This window comes from Misgurnus anguillicaudatus, chromosome 8 (genome assembly GCF_027580225.2).
Source record: "Misgurnus anguillicaudatus chromosome 8, ASM2758022v2, whole genome shotgun sequence".
NCBI lineage: Eukaryota > Metazoa > Chordata > Actinopteri > Cypriniformes > Cobitidae > Misgurnus > Misgurnus anguillicaudatus.
In genome coordinates, this window is record NC_073344.2 from 28,050,863 (window position 1) to 28,070,852 (window position 19,990).

General features: G+C 36.8%; 1 protein-coding gene across 1 annotated transcript in view; it reads right to left on the minus strand.

Moving 5' to 3' along the window:
• Nucleotides 1–19,990, minus strand: part of plxna1b (plexin A1b) — a 120,675-nt gene that overhangs the window by 42,857 nt on the left and 57,828 nt on the right. The window contains exons 4-9 of the mRNA XM_073870649.1: nucleotides 19,174–19,311; nucleotides 11,526–11,626; nucleotides 9,352–9,475; nucleotides 9,109–9,262; nucleotides 7,159–7,258; nucleotides 1,000–1,114 (exon numbers count right to left, since the gene is read on the minus strand). Of these exons, the coding sequence (XP_073726750.1) occupies nucleotides 1,000–1,114; nucleotides 7,159–7,258; nucleotides 9,109–9,262; nucleotides 9,352–9,475; nucleotides 11,526–11,626; nucleotides 19,174–19,311 (732 nt within the window). The remainder of the gene's footprint in view (nucleotides 1–999; nucleotides 1,115–7,158; nucleotides 7,259–9,108; nucleotides 9,263–9,351; nucleotides 9,476–11,525; nucleotides 11,627–19,173; nucleotides 19,312–19,990) is intronic.

The following is a 19,990-nucleotide window of genomic DNA, read 5'->3' on the forward strand; positions in this document are numbered from 1 at the left end:
ATTTTTAAAACTATATTTTTGATAGTTATCGTTATAATGTGAACGGCCCTTTACTGTGGAAACCTTCTAGAATCTCACTGTCCTCACGGTTTCCTCCTAACATTCAGGAAACACCAGTATGACTGCCGCCCAGCTGACAAAGACAGAGGCGGTTAAACACGCCAACGCCTTTTCTGTCCTGTCCCTCACATTTTATTCTCCTCCTCTCCCCCTAACATTTCTTCCCAGCTCTGGAAATCTCTCTCACTCTTCTCTCTCTCCTTCTCCCTCCATCTCTTTGTCTGTTTGTGAAATAAATGGTGTCAGGACTATAATGTAAACACTCCAGTTACCGCCTGATCTCTCTCACTCCTCCTTAAACTCGTTTTTTGCTCACACTTTCTCTCACACACATCTGGAGTCTATTAGAGAAAACAATCTGCTCGTCCACAGGCTTTGAAAACACAAAATTATGGGAGATTCCCAGTGGACTCCCACGTAGCCAATGAGAGAAGAGATCCATCGACATGATGACCAAATCCACTCAACTCTTATCTCCCTCTATTCAGTCAAACAGATCGAGTTACTCGCGATGATACCGAGGACAGACATGGGGAGGTTACATGAGAAAGAGAAACTACTGACAAACAGACGTGATTCATCAAATGCTCATTTTTTTCTTCTCGCAGCAGAATTGTGTGTGAAACGACTAAATCACTAAAGTCAAGGCATATTAAAAGTTTCTTTTAAAACTGACTGATTGCCTCTGCGTCTATTAAAGTCTTTATGAAGACACCTGAGGCCGAGCTATATTGTAAATATAATTACGCTGCTGCACGTTAACAGTAAGAAGCCTTTTTAACTTTAACACTTAAATATCCAGCTGTGAAAAACAGGATTTGACATCAATGAGATTTTACTGTAAGTGATGCTACTACCCAACAACACTTTGATGCTGTGAACCGGGTGACTAATACAGAAACTGTGATAATCGCAGAAAGAAAGTGATGCGTTTCTTACCTCCGACATGTTCACGCGGCCTTCCTGGAAAGAGCAGTCGTTGGCGTTCTGCGTGCACATATGACGGTATTTACACCAGTGACACGGGAACGAGCCGTTCACACATGACAGACACCTGAAAATAACAGAGAGACAGGTGAGATATAAAGAAACACAAACACACAACAAATATACTGTTAGAGATCGACTGATGATAACACCGCTTTCTTCACTGCTTCATGAGGTGACTCCAGTTTAGGAATTGATGAGAAAAAGAGGGTAATGAGAAAAAGACGGATTTAACATTAACACATGATGTGAGAGACAGACAGAGACCAGCTTTATTTAAAAATCTAGTTTGTTGTCTTGATGTCTAGTGCTTTAAAAGTAAACCATTTAGAGCTCAAGGTGGCTCGTGAGTCACACAAAACAACTCTTTACTAAGCTAATACACTAATAAACATAGCAGATATTGACGTGACCATGGACCACAAAACCATAAGGGTCAAATTTGAAATTTATAAATAAATAAGCTTTCCATTAATGTATGGTTTGTTAGGAGAGGACAATACTTGGTCGAGATACAACTATTTGAAAATACTGAGGTGGCAAAAAAGTAAAATATTGAGAAAATCGCCTTTGACTCTTTTCCCGCCATTGACAAGTTATCACGTCAATTAAAAAAAAAACGCTTCTCTGGCAATGACGACTTTTCCTGGCAATCCTTATTTCCGCTATTATCCACCAGGTGGTGCTCTTACACAACTTCTAAAACCCAGGAGCAACCCCTGACTGTGGGTTCACACCAGACGTGTTTGAGGCGTCAAATTCGCATCTACCGTGTAAAATTCTAGTCATCGAGACATTCACGCGGAAATTCGCATCATGGGAGGGGCTTCTGCCACTCCGCTGGCTTCCTGTAATCACGTCACTACTACAGCAAGCTCTTGATTGGTTAACGTGGCGCGTTTTTCCGCCAAAGTTTACATTTTTCAACTCGCGCATTTCCTGCAACAATAGCCAACTAGACGCGCAAATAAGGCAAAAATCGCGTCTACAGATTTGCTAAACGCCTCGTTCGCACCGCAAGACCTCCAGACACGCGTCAACAAGTGTTCACATTGACTTAACACTGAAACCACTCGCGCTATTATCCACCAGGTGGTGCTCTTACACAACTTCTAAAACCCGGGAGCAACCCCTGACTGTGGGTTCACATCAGCCGTGTTTCAGACGTCAAATTCGCGTCTACCGCGTCTTGTTTGCCGCTTGAACATTTTGAGTTTACTCGCTTCAATCACGCGTAAAATTCTAGTCATCGAGACATTCACGCGAAAATATGCGTCATGGGAGGGGCTTCTGTGACTCTGCTTGCTTCCTGTAATCACGTCACTACTACAGCAAGCTCCTCATTGGTTAACGTGGCGCGTTTTTTCAGCCAAAGTTCAAATTTTTCAACTCACGCTTTTTCTGCGACAACAGCAAACTAGACGTGAAAATGAGGCAAAATCGCATCTACAGAATTGCTAAACGCCTCGTTCGCACCGCGAGACCTCCAGACGCACGTCAACGCGTCTTCACATTGACTAAACATTGAAATCACTCGTGCTTGACGCCTCTACCGCGGCTGGTGTGAACGCAGAATTAGGGCAAACAGTAATCACTCTGTGTATGTTTTGATCATCGCTCTAAATTTGATCAAAAGTCCTTCACAAAAACGTAATTATCTCAGCTTTTTGCTCAAAATTGGGTATTTTTTGAAGAAACCTACCCATATTGGTGATAAAAAAGAACAAATTAGGGCAGGATGAAACTTTTTTTTTGAAAGCAGAGGGTCTGTTCTTTCATTTGATATATTGTATGTTTAGATTTAAAAAAGAATGTCTGAAAGGCATTAAACTTTTGTGAAAATCATAAAAATGCTGCCACTGGTTGGCAAATTTTTCTAAAAATGCTGGCAGGGAAAGAGTTCAAGTTGTCCAAATGAAGTCCATTGCAACACATATTACTAATGATAAATCAAGTTTTGATAAATTTACAGTAGGAAATATACAAAATATCTTCATTAAACATGACCTTTACTTAATATCCCAATTTTGCCATACAAAAATTGCTAATTTTGAGCCATACAATATATTGTTGGCTATTGCTACAAATATACCGGTGCGACTTATGGTTTTGTGGTCCAGGGTTACATAAATGAAATTTTTACAATTTAATCTTATTTTACAAATATTTTAGTACTGTATGTGAACTGTTTAGGCTTTATTAAGCAGTGTTGAATATATGCCTTATGAATGCATTGCAGCAATTTAAGTGAAAAGATGATTAAGTCTGAAAAAATGTTGACCTGTATTTCAATATTCTGCCTTTATGGTACATTAACTTCAGCAATTGATCTCAAAGTGTCCAGAGAGGTTGTGATGCCACTGCAGCAGCCATACATGTTTATGGATGTGTGTTTGTCTATGTAATGATCTCCCATCGAGTCACCATTTGTCTGTTTGTTAATTCTGTATCTCTAGAGAGATTTAATCTGTTCATCAGCAGGACGAGTCGAGCGGGGGGTGAGCCGCTACATAAACACACAACATATCTCAGACATGGAAGCTTAACTTATTATAACAGATAAACAACATGCAGTAAAGATCGGTTAGCTTTAAATAACATAATCCAACAGATTGCAACAAATACAACATTTCATTTATTTATGGGGAACAAAAAGAGAAATATTCAATATAGGAAAATATGTGTGCTCTCTCCTGAGTATAAATTATTTATTAATAAATAAATCAATACATCCCAAAGTGTTAAAGAATCAAGTTTATAAAGTTTGTCGGCTTTAACATAACAAAAAATTATTTCCCGTAAACAAAAATGCCACCAGATTTCACCATGTCATGATTTTCTTTAAGCCACTCAATTCTGGTCAAATTAGATTTTTAAAAAGTGGCAAGACGATAATAAATGCGACCTTATTTTTTCCTCCTGACTGCTCCTCCAATCCCAAGAGAGGATTAAATCCCTCCTTCTGTCGTCCTACCCCCTCATCTTACCCTCGGCCCGTCTGGAGTGGGGGTAACTTCAGGATATCCCCTGGATTTACCCTCATGTTAAGCCCCTCATGCTGAGCTCCATCTCTCACAGACGGGCGTCCCACATCCATAATCAACATAAACCCCTCGCATGCAGGAAGAGTTGGACTCATTTAACTCTCCGATAACAAATCCACATCTCATCTGAAGCCTGCAGCAGAAAACTACAGAGCATCTTTAATATCCCTCATCACGGGGATGAAACTTAAAGAAATTTCCTGGTCATATTTAACCCCAAAATATGGAAAATAATCAAATGAATGCCATTAAAGAGAGTTCACCCAAAAATGAATTTCTCACTCTCATGTTTTTACAAACCTGTATAAATGTCTTTGTTCTGATGAACACAAATGAAGATATCTCGAGGTATGTTTGAAACCATACCGATCATGTGCCCCATTCACTTCCATTGTATTCTATTCTCCTACTATGGAAGTAAATGTGACTCATGATCGGTTTGGTTCAATTTGAGGAAATTATGACAGAATTTTCATTTTTGGGTGAACTATCCCTTTAAGATGTTTTGCATTGTAAAAAAAATACTGTAATTACAATGCATAAAACTAAAGGGACACTCCACTTTTTTTTAAAATAGGCTCATTATCCAGCTCTCTAGAGTTAAATATTTTATTTTTACAATTTTGGAATCCATTCAGCCGATATCATGGTTATGGGGGTAACACTTTTAGCATAGCTAAGCACAATCTATTGAATCTGATTAGACCATTAGAATCATGTTCAAAAATGACCAAAGAGTTTTTTCCTATTTAAAACTTGACTCTACTGTAGTTACATTGTGTACTAAGACCGACAGAAAATTAAAATTTGCGATTTTCTAGACAGATATGTCTAGGAACTATACTCTCATTACGCCGTAATAATCAAGGACTTTGCTGCCGTAACATAGCTGCAGCAGGCGCAATGATATTACGAAAATAGCCCCCTGCTGGGGATGGGTATTGTTTGGGGTTTTTTCGATACCGGTGCCAAATCGATATTTTTAAAACGTTTCCGGTGCCTAAACCGATACTTTGAAAAAAAGAGTCACAAAAAGATGGTAGATGAAAGTACAGCATAACACAATGAAATTTCTTCTCTGTTTGTCATAATTTGTTTATTAATAATTTGCCTAAAGCACCATCATCTTTAAAGACCTGCATTCTTGATTTCTTTTTTATGAGATTTTTGATGCGTGAATTAAATAAAATCTTTAAAATTAGATTATTTAATATTTCCATTTATTAATAAAATTAATTTTAAAATGTTTGTTCATTATTACTCTTAACGAAAAACTCAACCCCAATTAAATAGTAGCTCCAATGACAAACTTGCTTATATAAGACAGCTTGTTAATTAATAAAACGAATTCAATGGATAGTATCTGCATTAAAACACAAATAAATGAAAGACATAATTTTTCATCACTACGAATGCTTATTTGTTCATTATAATTTTTTATTAAAACAGAACAACAATAAATGAGTAAACTGACTCGCTTATATTAAACAGAACGTTTAACAAAAACGAATAGACGGAAAACATTTTACCCGCCCTATAACATAAATAAATCTAAAGATCCTTAGATTTTTCAAAATAAATGAATTGTTTCAGTTTTTTTTAATCAATATAAAACTACAACAATGTAAAATATGAACAAACTTACCTAAGTTAAGCTAAGAAATCAAACTTGAATCCTATGTATTATCAAAGCTTTCCGACTTTCACATTCACGTGAATTTTGTAAGTCAGGAAATTATTTGCACCATGTGAGTGCAGTACAATTTAACTAGCGATTGTGCTGTGCTTGTGTGATTATGCTTTTTGCGCTACAGAAAGCAAAATATTTCAGTCAACCGTTCATGCATTTGAGAGGCACCGAAATCTGTGTTCTGATTCGGTCCGGTAGGTACCCGCCATATAGGCATTGGTGCCATAATGGCACAGAGTTTCGGTACCCAACCCTATCCCCTCCTATTGAAAATTATCATTGGGTCTGCTGCAGCCATGGTACGGCAGCAAAGTCTTTGATTATTACACCAGAAAGAGAGAATAGTTCCTAGCCTAGTAGTTTTAAATAGGAAAAATATCAAAAGTCTTTGGTTATTTTTGAGCGTGATGCTAATGGTCTAATCAGATTCAATGGATTATGCTAAGCTATGCTAAAAGTGCTAGCGCCAGACCTGGAGATCAGCTGAATGGATTCCAAAATGGTAAAAATAAAATATTTAACTCTATGGGAGCCTATTTTCAAAAAAAAGTGGAGTGTCCCTTTAAATATCACAATAACATGAAGAAAAATCTTTGTATTATGGTAAGGAAGTTTAATTGTCATGAAAATGTCATAATGTCATGTTCTTGCCGACAAGTTTTGGGAATTTCTCTCTCTCTCTCTCTCTCTCTCGCTTTAATCTACATAAAGCTTTAACAATGTCTATTGAAACACTTTTATTAAAGAAGAGAAAGACCCTTGAAATGATGGCTTTGCCTTCAGAGAAGACGATGCATTGAATTGAGAGTCAATCATGACTGTATGCGATTATCCAATTATAATAATATTCATATGAAGGACAAATTTTAAAGAACACAATTCTTGTGTTATCGAGGAAAGAGCCGTGTGACCCAGTTTTAAAGCACACTGCGCGCGTGTGTGTGTGTGTGTGTGTGTGTGTGTGTGTGTGTGTGTGTGTGTGTGTGAGTGAGTGTGTGTGTGTGTGTGTGTAAGGGTTGGTATTGTATATCTGAGATGCTGCCACTCTGGAGAGCTGTGTGTATATGTGTGTGTGTCTCTCTAGAGAATCCGTAGGGCTCATCTTTCCTGCAATAAGACACTACACACACCTCTCAAATGAGCCGAACCCATCTGGAGTGTCTTACACACGCTATCAGTTTAGTGCATTCATTGAAATGCTTAGGTGGAGTCCACTATCTGTAGGATTTTAACCACAGCCTGTTTTCGAAAGAATAAGTGTCAATCAACACTCCAGCGGTTGCCATGGCAACAGAAACACGACCCACCCCGCAGCGCTGCTGCACCCCCTCGACATGTAAGAGCATCGGGGTAAAAGCACAGATAAGGGGAACTCACGATCTGTGGATGCTGCAGTTGTAGAAAGTGAAATCCACGCTGGCGAATTTCTGTCCCGTTTCCCGTGATTTTAAATAGAGCTTCACAACGTGTGTGTCTCCTTTAGAAATGACAAATAAACACAAAAAAACTCTTAGTAAGTGCTTTAAAGAAAAATGTGATATTTACATATTTTGTATAATCATCCAATCAGAATTCAGAGTCTGTTTAAAACATGATAGTAAACACAACATTGGAATAAAACAAAGGGGCCATTTACACGACAATGTTTGGAACCACAAACCGTAAAGTTTTTATGTGATTTGGCTGTTCATTTACACGACAACAGCATTTTGTGTTTCTGACATAAAAATTTTTTTAGTTTGTATTTTTAAGTCAAAAGTTTGTGTAAACTACGAAAGAGTAAATATATGTATAATAGACTTTATTAACGTTTCTTCAACAAAGTTGACCAAATTTTGCTTTAAGTTTAGAGTCATTTGTAGTAATAAATCTACCTCATCGTTCATCTCAACAAAACTGCTCGATGCTTTCTCCTTGATCTTTATTGTTTGTATTTATGGCTCTGTAGAATGCATATGTGTGCAGGTGCGTAGTGTTTCTTTCCAAAGTAACATCGCCATCTACTAGCCTCACACACAACAAAGCATAAATAGTCATCTTCACGGATCCGCGAAAAAGTAGATATTTCTTACAGCGTTGTTTCATGTACGTGACATTTAAAAAAAAACGCGAAAGAAAAACGTTTCAGTTTTTTACTAATTGCGTTCGTGTAAAAATAGCCTAATGGGGTGTACACACCAAACACTATTTCAACGATTTGCGCAAGTAGATTACATACAAAGTCAACGTGAATAGATGCAAATAAATGGGCAATGCGAATTGGGTGGCGCAAATTGCCATAAAAACAAGCACTTTTTGTCTCAAATGCATCTTAGCGCAAGTTGAAAATATTCAACTCAAGCAAAAAGACGACGCGCTGGGCAATGGGAATTGGGTAGGGCGAATTGGGCAGCGCGATTGCCACAAAAACAAGCGCTATTCGTCTCAAATGCATCTTAGCGCAAGTTGAAAATATTCAACTCGAGAAAAAAAATGCGCGGGGCAATGCGAATTGGGCAGCACAATTGCCACAAAAACAAGCGCTATTCGTCTCAAACGCATCTTAGTGCAAGTTGACAATATTCAACTCAGGCAAAAAAAAAAAATCGCATGACTCAAAGTTAAATCCCGCAAGTAATCTAGAGCGAGGACCACGATGCTTCGCATTTGGTGTGTACATAAGCATAAAACTCTATCCACAAAAAAGCGTATATAGTCATCTTCGCAGATCAGTGTAAAAGCGGATATTTCTTACAACGATGTTTCATGTACGTTACATTTTTAAAAACGTGAAAGAAAAACTTTTCAGTTTTTTACGAAATCGCTGTTGTGTAAAAAAGGCCTAATGGGGCGTACACACCAAACACTATTCGCCCAACTTTTTTTACATACAAATTCGTTTTTTCAACAATTTGCGCGAGTAGATTACATACAAATTCAACGCAAATAGACGCGACTAGATGCAAGGGAAAATGCTAATTGGGCAACACGAATTGGGCAGCACAATTGCCACGAAAACAAGCAATTTTAGTCTCAAATGCGTCTTCATGCAAGTTGAAAATATTCAACTCAAGCTAAAAATTTAAATGACACAAAGTTAAATCGCGCAAGCAATCTAGAGCGAGGACCATGATGTTTCGCGTTTGGTGTGTACACTGCATACGACTCTATCCTAATTCACTGAACCCTATATAAAACATTAATCCTAATCCAAATAAAATAATACAAATCACTGACTGAATCACTGATACAAGATATGATGTGAAATCCATCCTAAATCTGTCATTAATATAAACTAAACTCAGCCAAGCAGTGAGTATATAAACAAACACACATGTGCATACTTACTCTGTTGGTGTGTGATCGTGAGAAGTTCTTTTGCTGATGGTGACTGGCAGTAGATGTTTGATCCATGTATCATTCCTTCAGTCTCAGTGTAATCCTCGAAGGAGCAGTCAACTCCTGCGGAAAGATCCGGAACGTTCCTGGCCTGAAGAACCAGCTGAAAGACCGATGGAGAAAACAGATCAAATGAAAAGTCTGGCTCACGTCTGAGTATTTCGTCTCTTACAACACGTTGGTCAAACTCACCTGGACTTCAGCCATGGTGACAGATATGTTGTTTGGTTGGACGGTCAGATCTACACACTGATCGACTCTGGAGGCGAATCGCTGAGGTTCATCTGCCCTCTCACAACGATCACGACGTGAACAACTGCAGACAGACACATAAAATACAATCAAAGCCTGCACAGAACGTCTCTTTATAAATAATATAACACTTGTTTGCAACCAATTCTGCTTAAGCATTTGTGTGCAAAAACAAGACATTAGACATTAACAAAACATGGACCCCTTGAAAATTCTAACGAAATATGGACGCTACATACTAGAATGTGTGAGAAATATATGGTATGAAACTGAAGTAAAGAATTTAGCTACGGTTTTGATCACAAAGATTACAAAAAAATCAAGCACAATTAAACCATGTATGTGAATAAATTACATGTCAAATTTACTTTGACTTTAAAGTCCCCGTGAAACAGGAAGTCAAGATCGACTTTACTTCCATATTGTGAGGTATTTCCAAGTGAAATAGAATATGACACGTTGTGGGCGTGGCTCATGGTTTCCACAAATAGTGGGTGTGGCTTATGTTTTTTCAACTGTGAATAGATTCAGAAATGTAACTTGAGTCACAGCAGACTTATTACAGTTGGAGGGGGCGGGGTTAAAGGAATAGTCTACTCATTTTCAATATTAAAATATGTTATTACCTTAACTAAGAATTGTTGATACATCCCTCTCTTATCTGTGTGCGTGCACGTAAGAGCTGGAGCGCGCTGCGACGCTTCGATAGCATTTAGCTTAGCCCCATTCATTCAATGGTACCATTTAGAGATAAAGTTAGAAGTGACCAAACACATCAACGTTTTTCCTGTTTGGGACGAGTGGTTGTGCGAGCAAGTTTGGTGGTACAAAATAAAACGTAGCGCTTTTCTAAGCGGATTTAAAAGAGAAACTATATTTTATGGCGTAATAGCACTTTTGGGAGTACTTCGACTCGACGCAGTAACACCCTCCCTCTCCCATTATGAGAGTGAGAAGGGGAGCGGACTTTTCAGGCGAGTCGAAGTACTCCCAAAAGTGCTATTACGCCATAAAATATAGTTCCTCTTTTAAATCCGCTTAGAAAAGCGCTACGTTTTATTTTGTACAATCAAACTTGCTCGTATAACTACTCGTCTTAAATAGGAAAAGCGTTGATGTGTTTGGTCACTTCTAGCTTTATCTCTGGATGGAGCCATTGAATGAGTGGGGCTAAGCTAAATGCTATCGTAGCGTCGCAGCGCGCTCCAGCGCTTACGTGCACGCACACAGATGATAGAGGGATGTATCAACAATTCTTAGTTAAGGTAATAACATATTTTAATATTGAAAATGAGTAGACTATTCCTTTAACAGATGCTCCGCCCAAACTGTCCAGCTGATGTCATAAGAGAACGATTGCCACAAGAGAGCACATGAATTATGAGTTTTTTAAATGGAGTTGTGTTTTAATGGAGGACATCAATTGTCAGAAAAGTTTTAGCAAAGTTTTTAAGTAAAATGGGTTTGTAGTGAGTGTTTAATGGAAAAAAACAATTAACACTCTGAGCAAAACAGTTTATTAGCTGTAAATCTGGGAAATGTGACAGAGTTCATCCCAAATGTTTGCCAGAGGGTTTGGTAAAAAACTAATTTTCAATGAGAAGATGAGTTTACTGCCATTATCAAAATCCTAAGCTTAATAACACTAATGGATTTGTTAATATACAACAGACGAACAATCTCTTCAACATAAAACCAGACAAACTTCACAAATTCCCAAAGGATAAATTTATACATATAGCTGAGCTCTAAATCTTCAAGAAGAAGTACAAGATGAGTTATTGCAGAAGATGGGATGATGATGGGATTGTTTTAATAATTTTTAACCCAGAGTTCATCTCTATAGTGAAATCCTGCTAATATTTCTCCCACGAGTCAAGTCAGAGAAATTAGTCAATGACCCACTTGTGTGAATTTTAATGAATTTTCCACACCGAACACACATGCAGACATTTGCATTCAGCTCATTGAAATTATTAGTCAAACCGAAACCCCGAAACCCGTGGATGTTACGAGACGTCCGGCTTCAAAAACGTTATAAGTTGGGTTTCGTTCAAAAAGACTAAAATTAATATAAAATGTTTTGTGACAAACATGTTTGGGTGTTGTCTTACATGTTGTGAAGGACACACCATCCGCAGTGAGGATCTCTGGAGCTCAAACATTCAGTACATGTTGAGTATTGAGCGCAGCTCTCCACCGGTACACGCGTGACCTGAGATAAACACACACATTATCACTACATCATACACATACACACACATACAGAAGAGACATGACGCAGTAATGTCACACATCTGTGATGTAAATGTGCACTGGAGCATGTAAACACAATGTGATGTGTGTGTGCCCGCATACGACCAGCACCAAACCACATTATCACACGCTGTGCCATCTGACAGCTACCACGGAGATCAACGTTTGATTGACAGGACGTGAGAGAGAAAAAGAGAGAGAGAGATATGAAGAACAGATGGAGAGATTGTGTAGATTAAAGATTCAGGTGTACGTGTGTGTGTTTAGCATACATGATGATTTTAACACGCTCTAAAATACATTTACCATATGTTGTGTGCGTGTGTGTAAACTGTTAGATAAATCATGCAGTTATAAAAACATAATTTAATGTTTAGTATTAATATTGGTCCATTTAATATCTCATAGCACTACACTCTTTAATACACACACACACACACACAGAGTATATCTGAGCTCTTGCTGAAGCATTTATCTGATATTCAGAGTTTTAAACGGCAGCCCGCAGCCATAACAAACACAAATAAAGTGAAGATGAATGACATGTATCACAAACCACCACCTGATAACTGTGTGTGTTTGTGTGCGTCTGTGTTAAAATAAACACACACTCCAACTCCAGCGATTTAGAGGAAAAAACATAATTCAACGCCTGAGGTATGAACTGTCAATCAAATTTAAAGCAATGTGAAACACAAGAATGATGTTCACAATCTGTGAGTCACAGCCAATAGGGACGAAAATGATAAACACAAAGAATAAAATGCAACTAACCATAAAATCAGGTGTAGTAGTCAGAATAGCCAAATGAAAGTTTTAAATTGTAACAGCCTACAGCCATACTGAAAAGACAATCTATAACTACACTGTAAAAAATAAATTGTTGGCTCAATGAATTATTTTTTAGTAACTAGTTCCACAGAAATTTTACGTTCACTCAATTTCTGTCTCCAAAGTGTTACCTGGATTGATGTTTTTTAGTTGGCCCAAATTTGACTCAAATATAAAAAAGTATGTTGGCTCAATTAGCTTTATAGTTCATTCAACTAAAATGTTTTAATCAGTTGAATCTTTAAAAACTTACAGCAAAGACTCTGTCAATTAAAATTTAAGTATTCACTCAATGTTTTATGTGTTACTTCAATTAATATTTATTATTTGGGATTTTTTTAATAACATTTTTAAATTATTTATCAAATAATTTATGCTGGTGTTGTAAACAAAATAATTAACTTCAGTCACATAAAAACAAAAGCTTTTTATTCACTTATTCACTTATCATACAGACTGAACATACAGAATTAAGTCTTCTTTAAAAAGAGGGCATAAAACAGTCCAAAAAGCCTCCAAAGTCAGTCAGAACATCTCCAGGGCCATTTAGGAGACTTTCCTCAGCCAGTCCAAGCGGAGACTGTCTCGCTATGTATTCTTCTGGTCTGCCTCTGACATCATCTCCGCTCTGGTTTGATAAACAGAGGAATATAAACACACACATATATAAATAACATGTTTAATATAATAAAGTTTGACGGTGAAAGACTTTATTCCCTAAATAACGTTAATGTTAGGCCAAATTTCCCTCAGACATCACACATAATTAAACACTATTGGGCGGTTTTCTCGGACAGGGCTTTTCACTGACTAAAATAACTTACTGACATCTCTTAACATATGAGTGCTATTGTTTTGTCTCAAAATGCACGCCAGTATTGTATTCTATAAGGTTTGTTTGTAAAAATGTCCCAATTATAATAAAGACCGAGTTCTAAACTCTGTATCCCTATATCCAGGCTTTTTATCTTAACTAAAATAGCTCCACTTTACTTCGGTCACATAACATAACACACTTCTAATATATCTTTACTAAAATATAATTACAAAAACGTCGAGTATTTGCGTCTTTGCCAATTAATATATTCTAAAATTAACATTTAATTGCAAACACTTACCTGACGTGAACTTGAGGAAACGGCTGACTTGTGTGTCCTTCCGTGTGTGAAACAGTAAGTGATTCCAGCTGTTGCGTGCGGATTGATCTCAGAAGAAATGACCTGTTATCCAGATCCTTCCGAGTTAAAACATTTTAAATTCAAAATACACAGACGCACGCGCATACATACATACGCGCGAGCACGCGCGCACGCACGCACACACGCACGCACACGGGTACACACACGGGTATATTTAGAAGTTTTAAGATTGTTATGATATTGGGACTATTTCTCCACTCGCACCTTCAGCTCTGAAGTTCAAATTCGCAGGCAGTACGCAGCCCAGTTATAACAAATGTGAAAGATATGAAATATCATTCAAGAGCGATATCATTTAAGTGCAATCCTAAAATATGATTTAAAACATACCGGTAAACCTTTTATTATTAAGTATAAGAAATTAAAATGAATTAAATCGCATGTTTAAACGCCACAGAGATATCAGAGCCAGCAGTCGATTTCTGATGGGCTTGCCGAGGCTAGGCTGCGCTGGGCGGGGTGTGAGCTCTTAAGTGTCTGTGATTTTCTGGAGCTCTTCTGGAGCTCATCTCCGTCCGAAAGTGTCCGAGCACATTTTTAAATAGACGCTATCTATATTAACCGACCGCATATTTAAACTTAAAGCACATACATTCACGCCTGAACAACTCTTAAAATTACATTTTGTTACCAAATAACAGTAATATTATGAGCATTTTGATGTCAGGAAACATAGCTGTCATAAGTCCACATATTTACCTGATTTGTCTTAATTAGTTCAGTCAACATAGCCATTCTGAATGTTGACTGAATTTGAAAATAACCATTCATTTAATGTTTTAAACACAGATTTATCTAGACTTAAAATAATATGTCTACTCAACTAAGCCCAAACAAGAAAATTGGTTTAACTTATATATTTTTGCCCTTCCAACATTTCATTAATTGGATTTTTTACAGTGTAACCTAAGATGATTGGTTGGTTTTACTTGGTCCCCCAAGCCTAGCTTTACCTGATTAAACTGGTTTTTAAGAAGAGTTTTGGCCAATTTTTTAGCCGGTCAAGCTGGTTTGCCAGGCTTGGAAGACCATCTTAAACCAGCAAAGACCAGCCAACCAGCTTTGCCAAGGTTCCAATCTGATCAAAACCCCCCTAAATCCAGCCTGCTACACCAGCTGATCCAGTAAAAACCAGGCTGGGACACCAACTAAAACCAGCCAATCAGCTTACAGCAGATCTTTTCAGTAGGAAGGGAGAAAATACAATAACATTCAATATCTTTTGTTGTTAAACTCAGAAGCTGTGAGTCAAACTAAAGTCAAATTTATTTATATAGCTTTTTTTTTACAATCTAATAAGAGCTTTCACAACGATTAAATAATCGTCTCATTGTGATTGTTTGACCTCATCGCAATGATTTCAGATCACCGCAATGATTGCAAATCTCTATAAAAAACACAAGGGGGAGCTGCAGCGCTTGTATAAACGAGACAGTATCAGATAGGTGTTATGTGTATTAATATTTACTGAAGATTTAAAGATATAAAGATTTAATTTAAATAATCACAACAATGTGTGAAAATTATTTCATAAACAAACAAACAAAATGTATGAGAATTAAATATCAAAGCAATAAAACAGGCAATTAATCGCCACAATTTATTAGACAATTAACCGTCAGACAAATTTCATAAACGTGACGGCCCTAAATGTAATGATAATTTAATATATTTCGAATTTAATATGTAAAGAATACGTAAAATCCTTAAAGTAATAGCTCACCCAAAAATAAAGGCCATGTTTTTACCCAAACAGTTCTAAGGCACCATTGACTTCCATAGTATTTTCTTTGCCTACTATGGAAGTCAATGGTTCTCATGTTTTCTGCTTGATTACAAATATCTTTCTTTGTGTTCAGCAGAACCAAAAAATGCATACAAGTTTAAAACAACTTGAGGGTGAGGAAATCACAATGTTTTTATTTTGGGGTGAATTATTAGTTTAAAACATGTGATATCTCAGACACTAGCATTACAAAACACGATTGCACAAATTATTTTTTAAACTCAGAAGACGTAAGTCAAACTAATTTATATAACTTTTTTACAATGTTGCATTGTTTCAAAGCAGCTTTAGAAAAGAGATGAAGAAAAGAAAAGAAAAGGGAAAATTATTAAATATATAAATGTATAGAGTATAATATATATATATTATATATTATTTTAATATAAGATGGAAAGATACACTCTCAAAATGGCTGGGTTATTTTGACCCATAATGGGTAAATATTGGACAGAACACACGCTGGGTTAAAAATTACCCAATGTTGGGTTGTTGTTATGCAACCATGGGGTATATTAACCCATCAGTTGGGTTAAAATAACCCAGCATTGGGTCAATTTTTCACCCAGCACGTGTTCTGTCCAATATTTACCCATTATGGGTCAAAAATAACCCAGCCATTTTGAGAGTGTATTAAACTAGACATCTCTTTCCATCTTATATTAAAATGACCCTTAAAATGGAAAAAAAACATGTAAGGACATAACAAAGAATAACTGTGAATTCAGCTTTAGCATGTAAATACATTTCAATCAATGAAGAATCTTTAATACAGACCTCACACATACAATAAGTAAGTGAAGCTGGACTGAATGATGCTGATATGAAGGATTATGGGATTAACTTTGCTCTGAATGATCAATGATTTGATTAGAAAGAACAAAAAGGTTAAGACTTCAAAACCAAGGAGCTTAAACACGCTCTTCTTCAAGATAACCTCTTCATCCTCACACAAGCACAGTAGATACCCAAAACACTTCATTAAGTGATTCGTGGCCATCTACACCCCCTACTCTGACCCTGGTACTGTACCTTTAAGATTTCTGTATGTAAATGACCTCTGTTCTGCACAGATCATGCATCATAAATGCTTTTCATGAGAGAGCTACCCTAAAATTTAATCATCATGTACACTACAATTGTGAGATCAAACACAGACGAGTCTCAGCTGGATTTTATCTGGGGAGTTCTGGGTTTTAGGGTCGCCCGATCACCCGAGGCTCAGCAGACGGGGTGGGCACACAGACACTTTTTAATTAAATGCTAAAAAAATGGGAGCTCATGTTACATCAATTATTTGTGCTATTCTCAGACCTTGAGCGTTTTATTATTCAGAGAAAAGGAATACAACTTACACAAGAAATAAAATTTAAGAAATAATGCGAATAAAGACGTCAGATGTTAGAGAAAAGGTTTTGATAACGTAATGAAGATGTAAAATCCTTAAAGTGATAGTTCACCCAAAAATGAAAGCAAAAGCACCATTGACTTCCTTAGTATTTTATTTTCCTACTATGGAAGTCAATGGTGCTCCTGTTTCCTGCTTGATTACAAATATCTTCCTTTGTGTTCAGCAGAACCAAAAAATGCATACAAGTAAAAAAAACACAATTTTCTTTAAAGCAGAGGTCTCCAACGTGGTGCCCGGGGGCACCAGGTTGCCCGCACAGAGTCTGTGAGGTGCCCGCCAAAGCACATTCTATTAATAATTTCAATTGTAATATTTACTTATTACATATTTTTTAGGGCTGTCAAAATTAACGCGTCAATAACGCATTAACGCAAATTCATTTTAACGCCACTAATTTTATTAACGGAGATGAACGCAACGCGCAATTTCTGTTTGACCCTTGGTCCAGCCCATAGTTGAATGAACAGAGACGCAGACAAATGTGACTCTCTCTAAATGAGTAAAAGGTTTTTATAGAAATAAGAACATTAAGCAAATCGCCTACCAAATCCAACGCTCTAAATGCTCGTTAAACATCTGATATGATCTTTATTTATACGTCTGAGAGGTGTAACGTTACCGTCCTCCTAATGCTTAATCTAATACAAAAATGCGTCTCAATTCATTTTGGTTTCGCTTTTATGCATGACTTATAAAATAGACTGCAGGACTTGCTTGATGTTAAAATAGTCATTAAGAGAGATAAAGTTCGGTACCTGATTAATGTTAAAGAGTTATTAAGAGCGACAAGACTCAAAAGCGATCCCCTCACGCTGACTGACTAATATCTGAAGCGCGTGCACACAGACGCGCGAGTGCGCGACCCGGATATATAGACATCTACACAAAATTACAGTTTTACAAATATCTGTTTTGATAAGAATTCACGCAGGTAGGCTCTATAATCTGTTATGTTTTAAGTAAATGTTTGGTTAACTGTTGGGTAAAACTTTCTGATGTGTAACATTATATTAGATCACTTAGATTTTAAGCAGTCTGTCTCAATGTCAATCAAACAAAAGGAAAAAAAGTTGAACATACATTGATGATGTTTTTGCTTTGTGTGTGCTAAATCTATTAGTTTTACCAGTGATTTTAAGCTATTGATGTGGTAATATAATGTATGGATGTGGAAATGTTTGTGGTAATTTGACTCTTTCAACTTCAAACACGTGTAGTTCTGTCATATTTTGTTATATTTCAACAAATCATGCATTGTTCTATGTTTTAATAGAGAATGTCAAAATATGAACAACTATTTTTTTTTTAAATTTGCTAATTCCGACTCAATTTGCCAGCACAGGTCACAAATGATGCAGCAGCAAACAAAAATGGAGAAAGAAAAATCTTCTGAAAGGAAAATTCATATACAAAACAATGGCTGGTGATTCTGTTAAAATGTAAACAGGCTGTTGTTAACATACATTTGCATAAAGCATCTATATATGTATATATGATTAGAATATTAAAAACCTGAAAAGTGTTAAATTAGGGTAAATTTAGAATGGATAAAAATGTGCGATTAATTTGCGATTAATCGCAGTTAACTCATGAAATCATGCGATTAATCTAGATTAATTTTTTTAATCTATTGACAGCCCTAATATTTTTATATTAGCTTGGCTTGGTTTACGTATGTTAACGTTTTAAACAATACTAAAACAAATAAAATAAATAAAATCAACAAGTAAAAGAAAAAACTTTTTGAGTAAACTATATCAAAAAGTAGCCCTCCAGATTGTTTTATCCATTGTGGTTGGAGACCCCTGCTTTAAAACATGTGATATCTGAGACACTAGCATTACAAAACACTACTGCACAAATTATTTTTTGCAGATTTTGCAAAAATGTTGACTATTTGCCCTTTTTATCTTTATTTGAGGCGAACATAGAGACCCATAAAAATAACACGGCAGCTGTTGGAGTCAGAAGTTCACACGTCAGGCTCCTCGGGTTGTGTGATATCACAGACTGGCAATGTTTACATTCCTCAAGATGACCAGCGGTTTACCTACAGCTCCTGCTGAAAGTGTTTTAACAGCTAATAAATTACACACAGATCCTTAAATAAGAAGAAATATTACACAGGTGGAGAAAAACAGACCTAAAAGATGTATTTTTAAGTGCAACATTTCACCACAGCTCAATCTAGATCAACCAGGCCAAAGTTTCAGATGTTTTGTCTTTTTTTTTAAGTGGGACTTCTTAAAACGGATAGTCATGTACGTTTTTCGTGCGCTCACCTGTTTGTCTGTCAGCGTGTAGATGAACTGCAGGTCTGGACTGAAGATCATGTCACGGAGAACCGGAGATCCCTCGCTCACGGGAAGGCTCTCGTAAAGCAGCGCCGGTCTGGACGGACTCACCGAATTAATCAGAATCTGACAAAACAAGAGTCAACACGAGACCATTAACATCTCATTAATATCACATAACAAAGCAGAACGATCTAACACAGACATGAAGCCAAGCGCTTCTCATCATCACAGTAATAACATCTGACTGTGTCAGGAGGACTGAAACCAACGCTAATCGTTCAGAATAAAATCATCCTCTCTCAAGAGAAAAACCCTCGACCCGACAGTACCAGGATCAAACTCGTGTACGTCTACCAAAGCATCCAGACACATTAGCCACTAATTCAATAACACGTGAAGACAGACACACCATTACACTGACAGCAAACACACAACTGACCAAAAACACAAACCCTTGACAATAATAGCTGCCAGAAAAGTAGCTCATACGATTATTATAGGCAAGGAGACACCCATGTGAAAATTAAACATGTTTTTGCCATTTTGATTAATATGCACAAACATGTTTTTCTTGTGGCAAACATACCATGATTATAGTATAGTAATCATGTTTTAAGCCATGGTTAATTTTCGTAAGCCATTCAAAAAATGTATTTGCTGACAATCTTTATATTTAAATTCAGGGTTCCTTGAAATCCTTGAATGTTTGTCAATCTGGGGGAAATAATTCAAGACTCTGGGAAGTTTTTGAAAATATACATACATAGATAGAGGTCATTGAAAGTGCTTAAATCTATTTTAT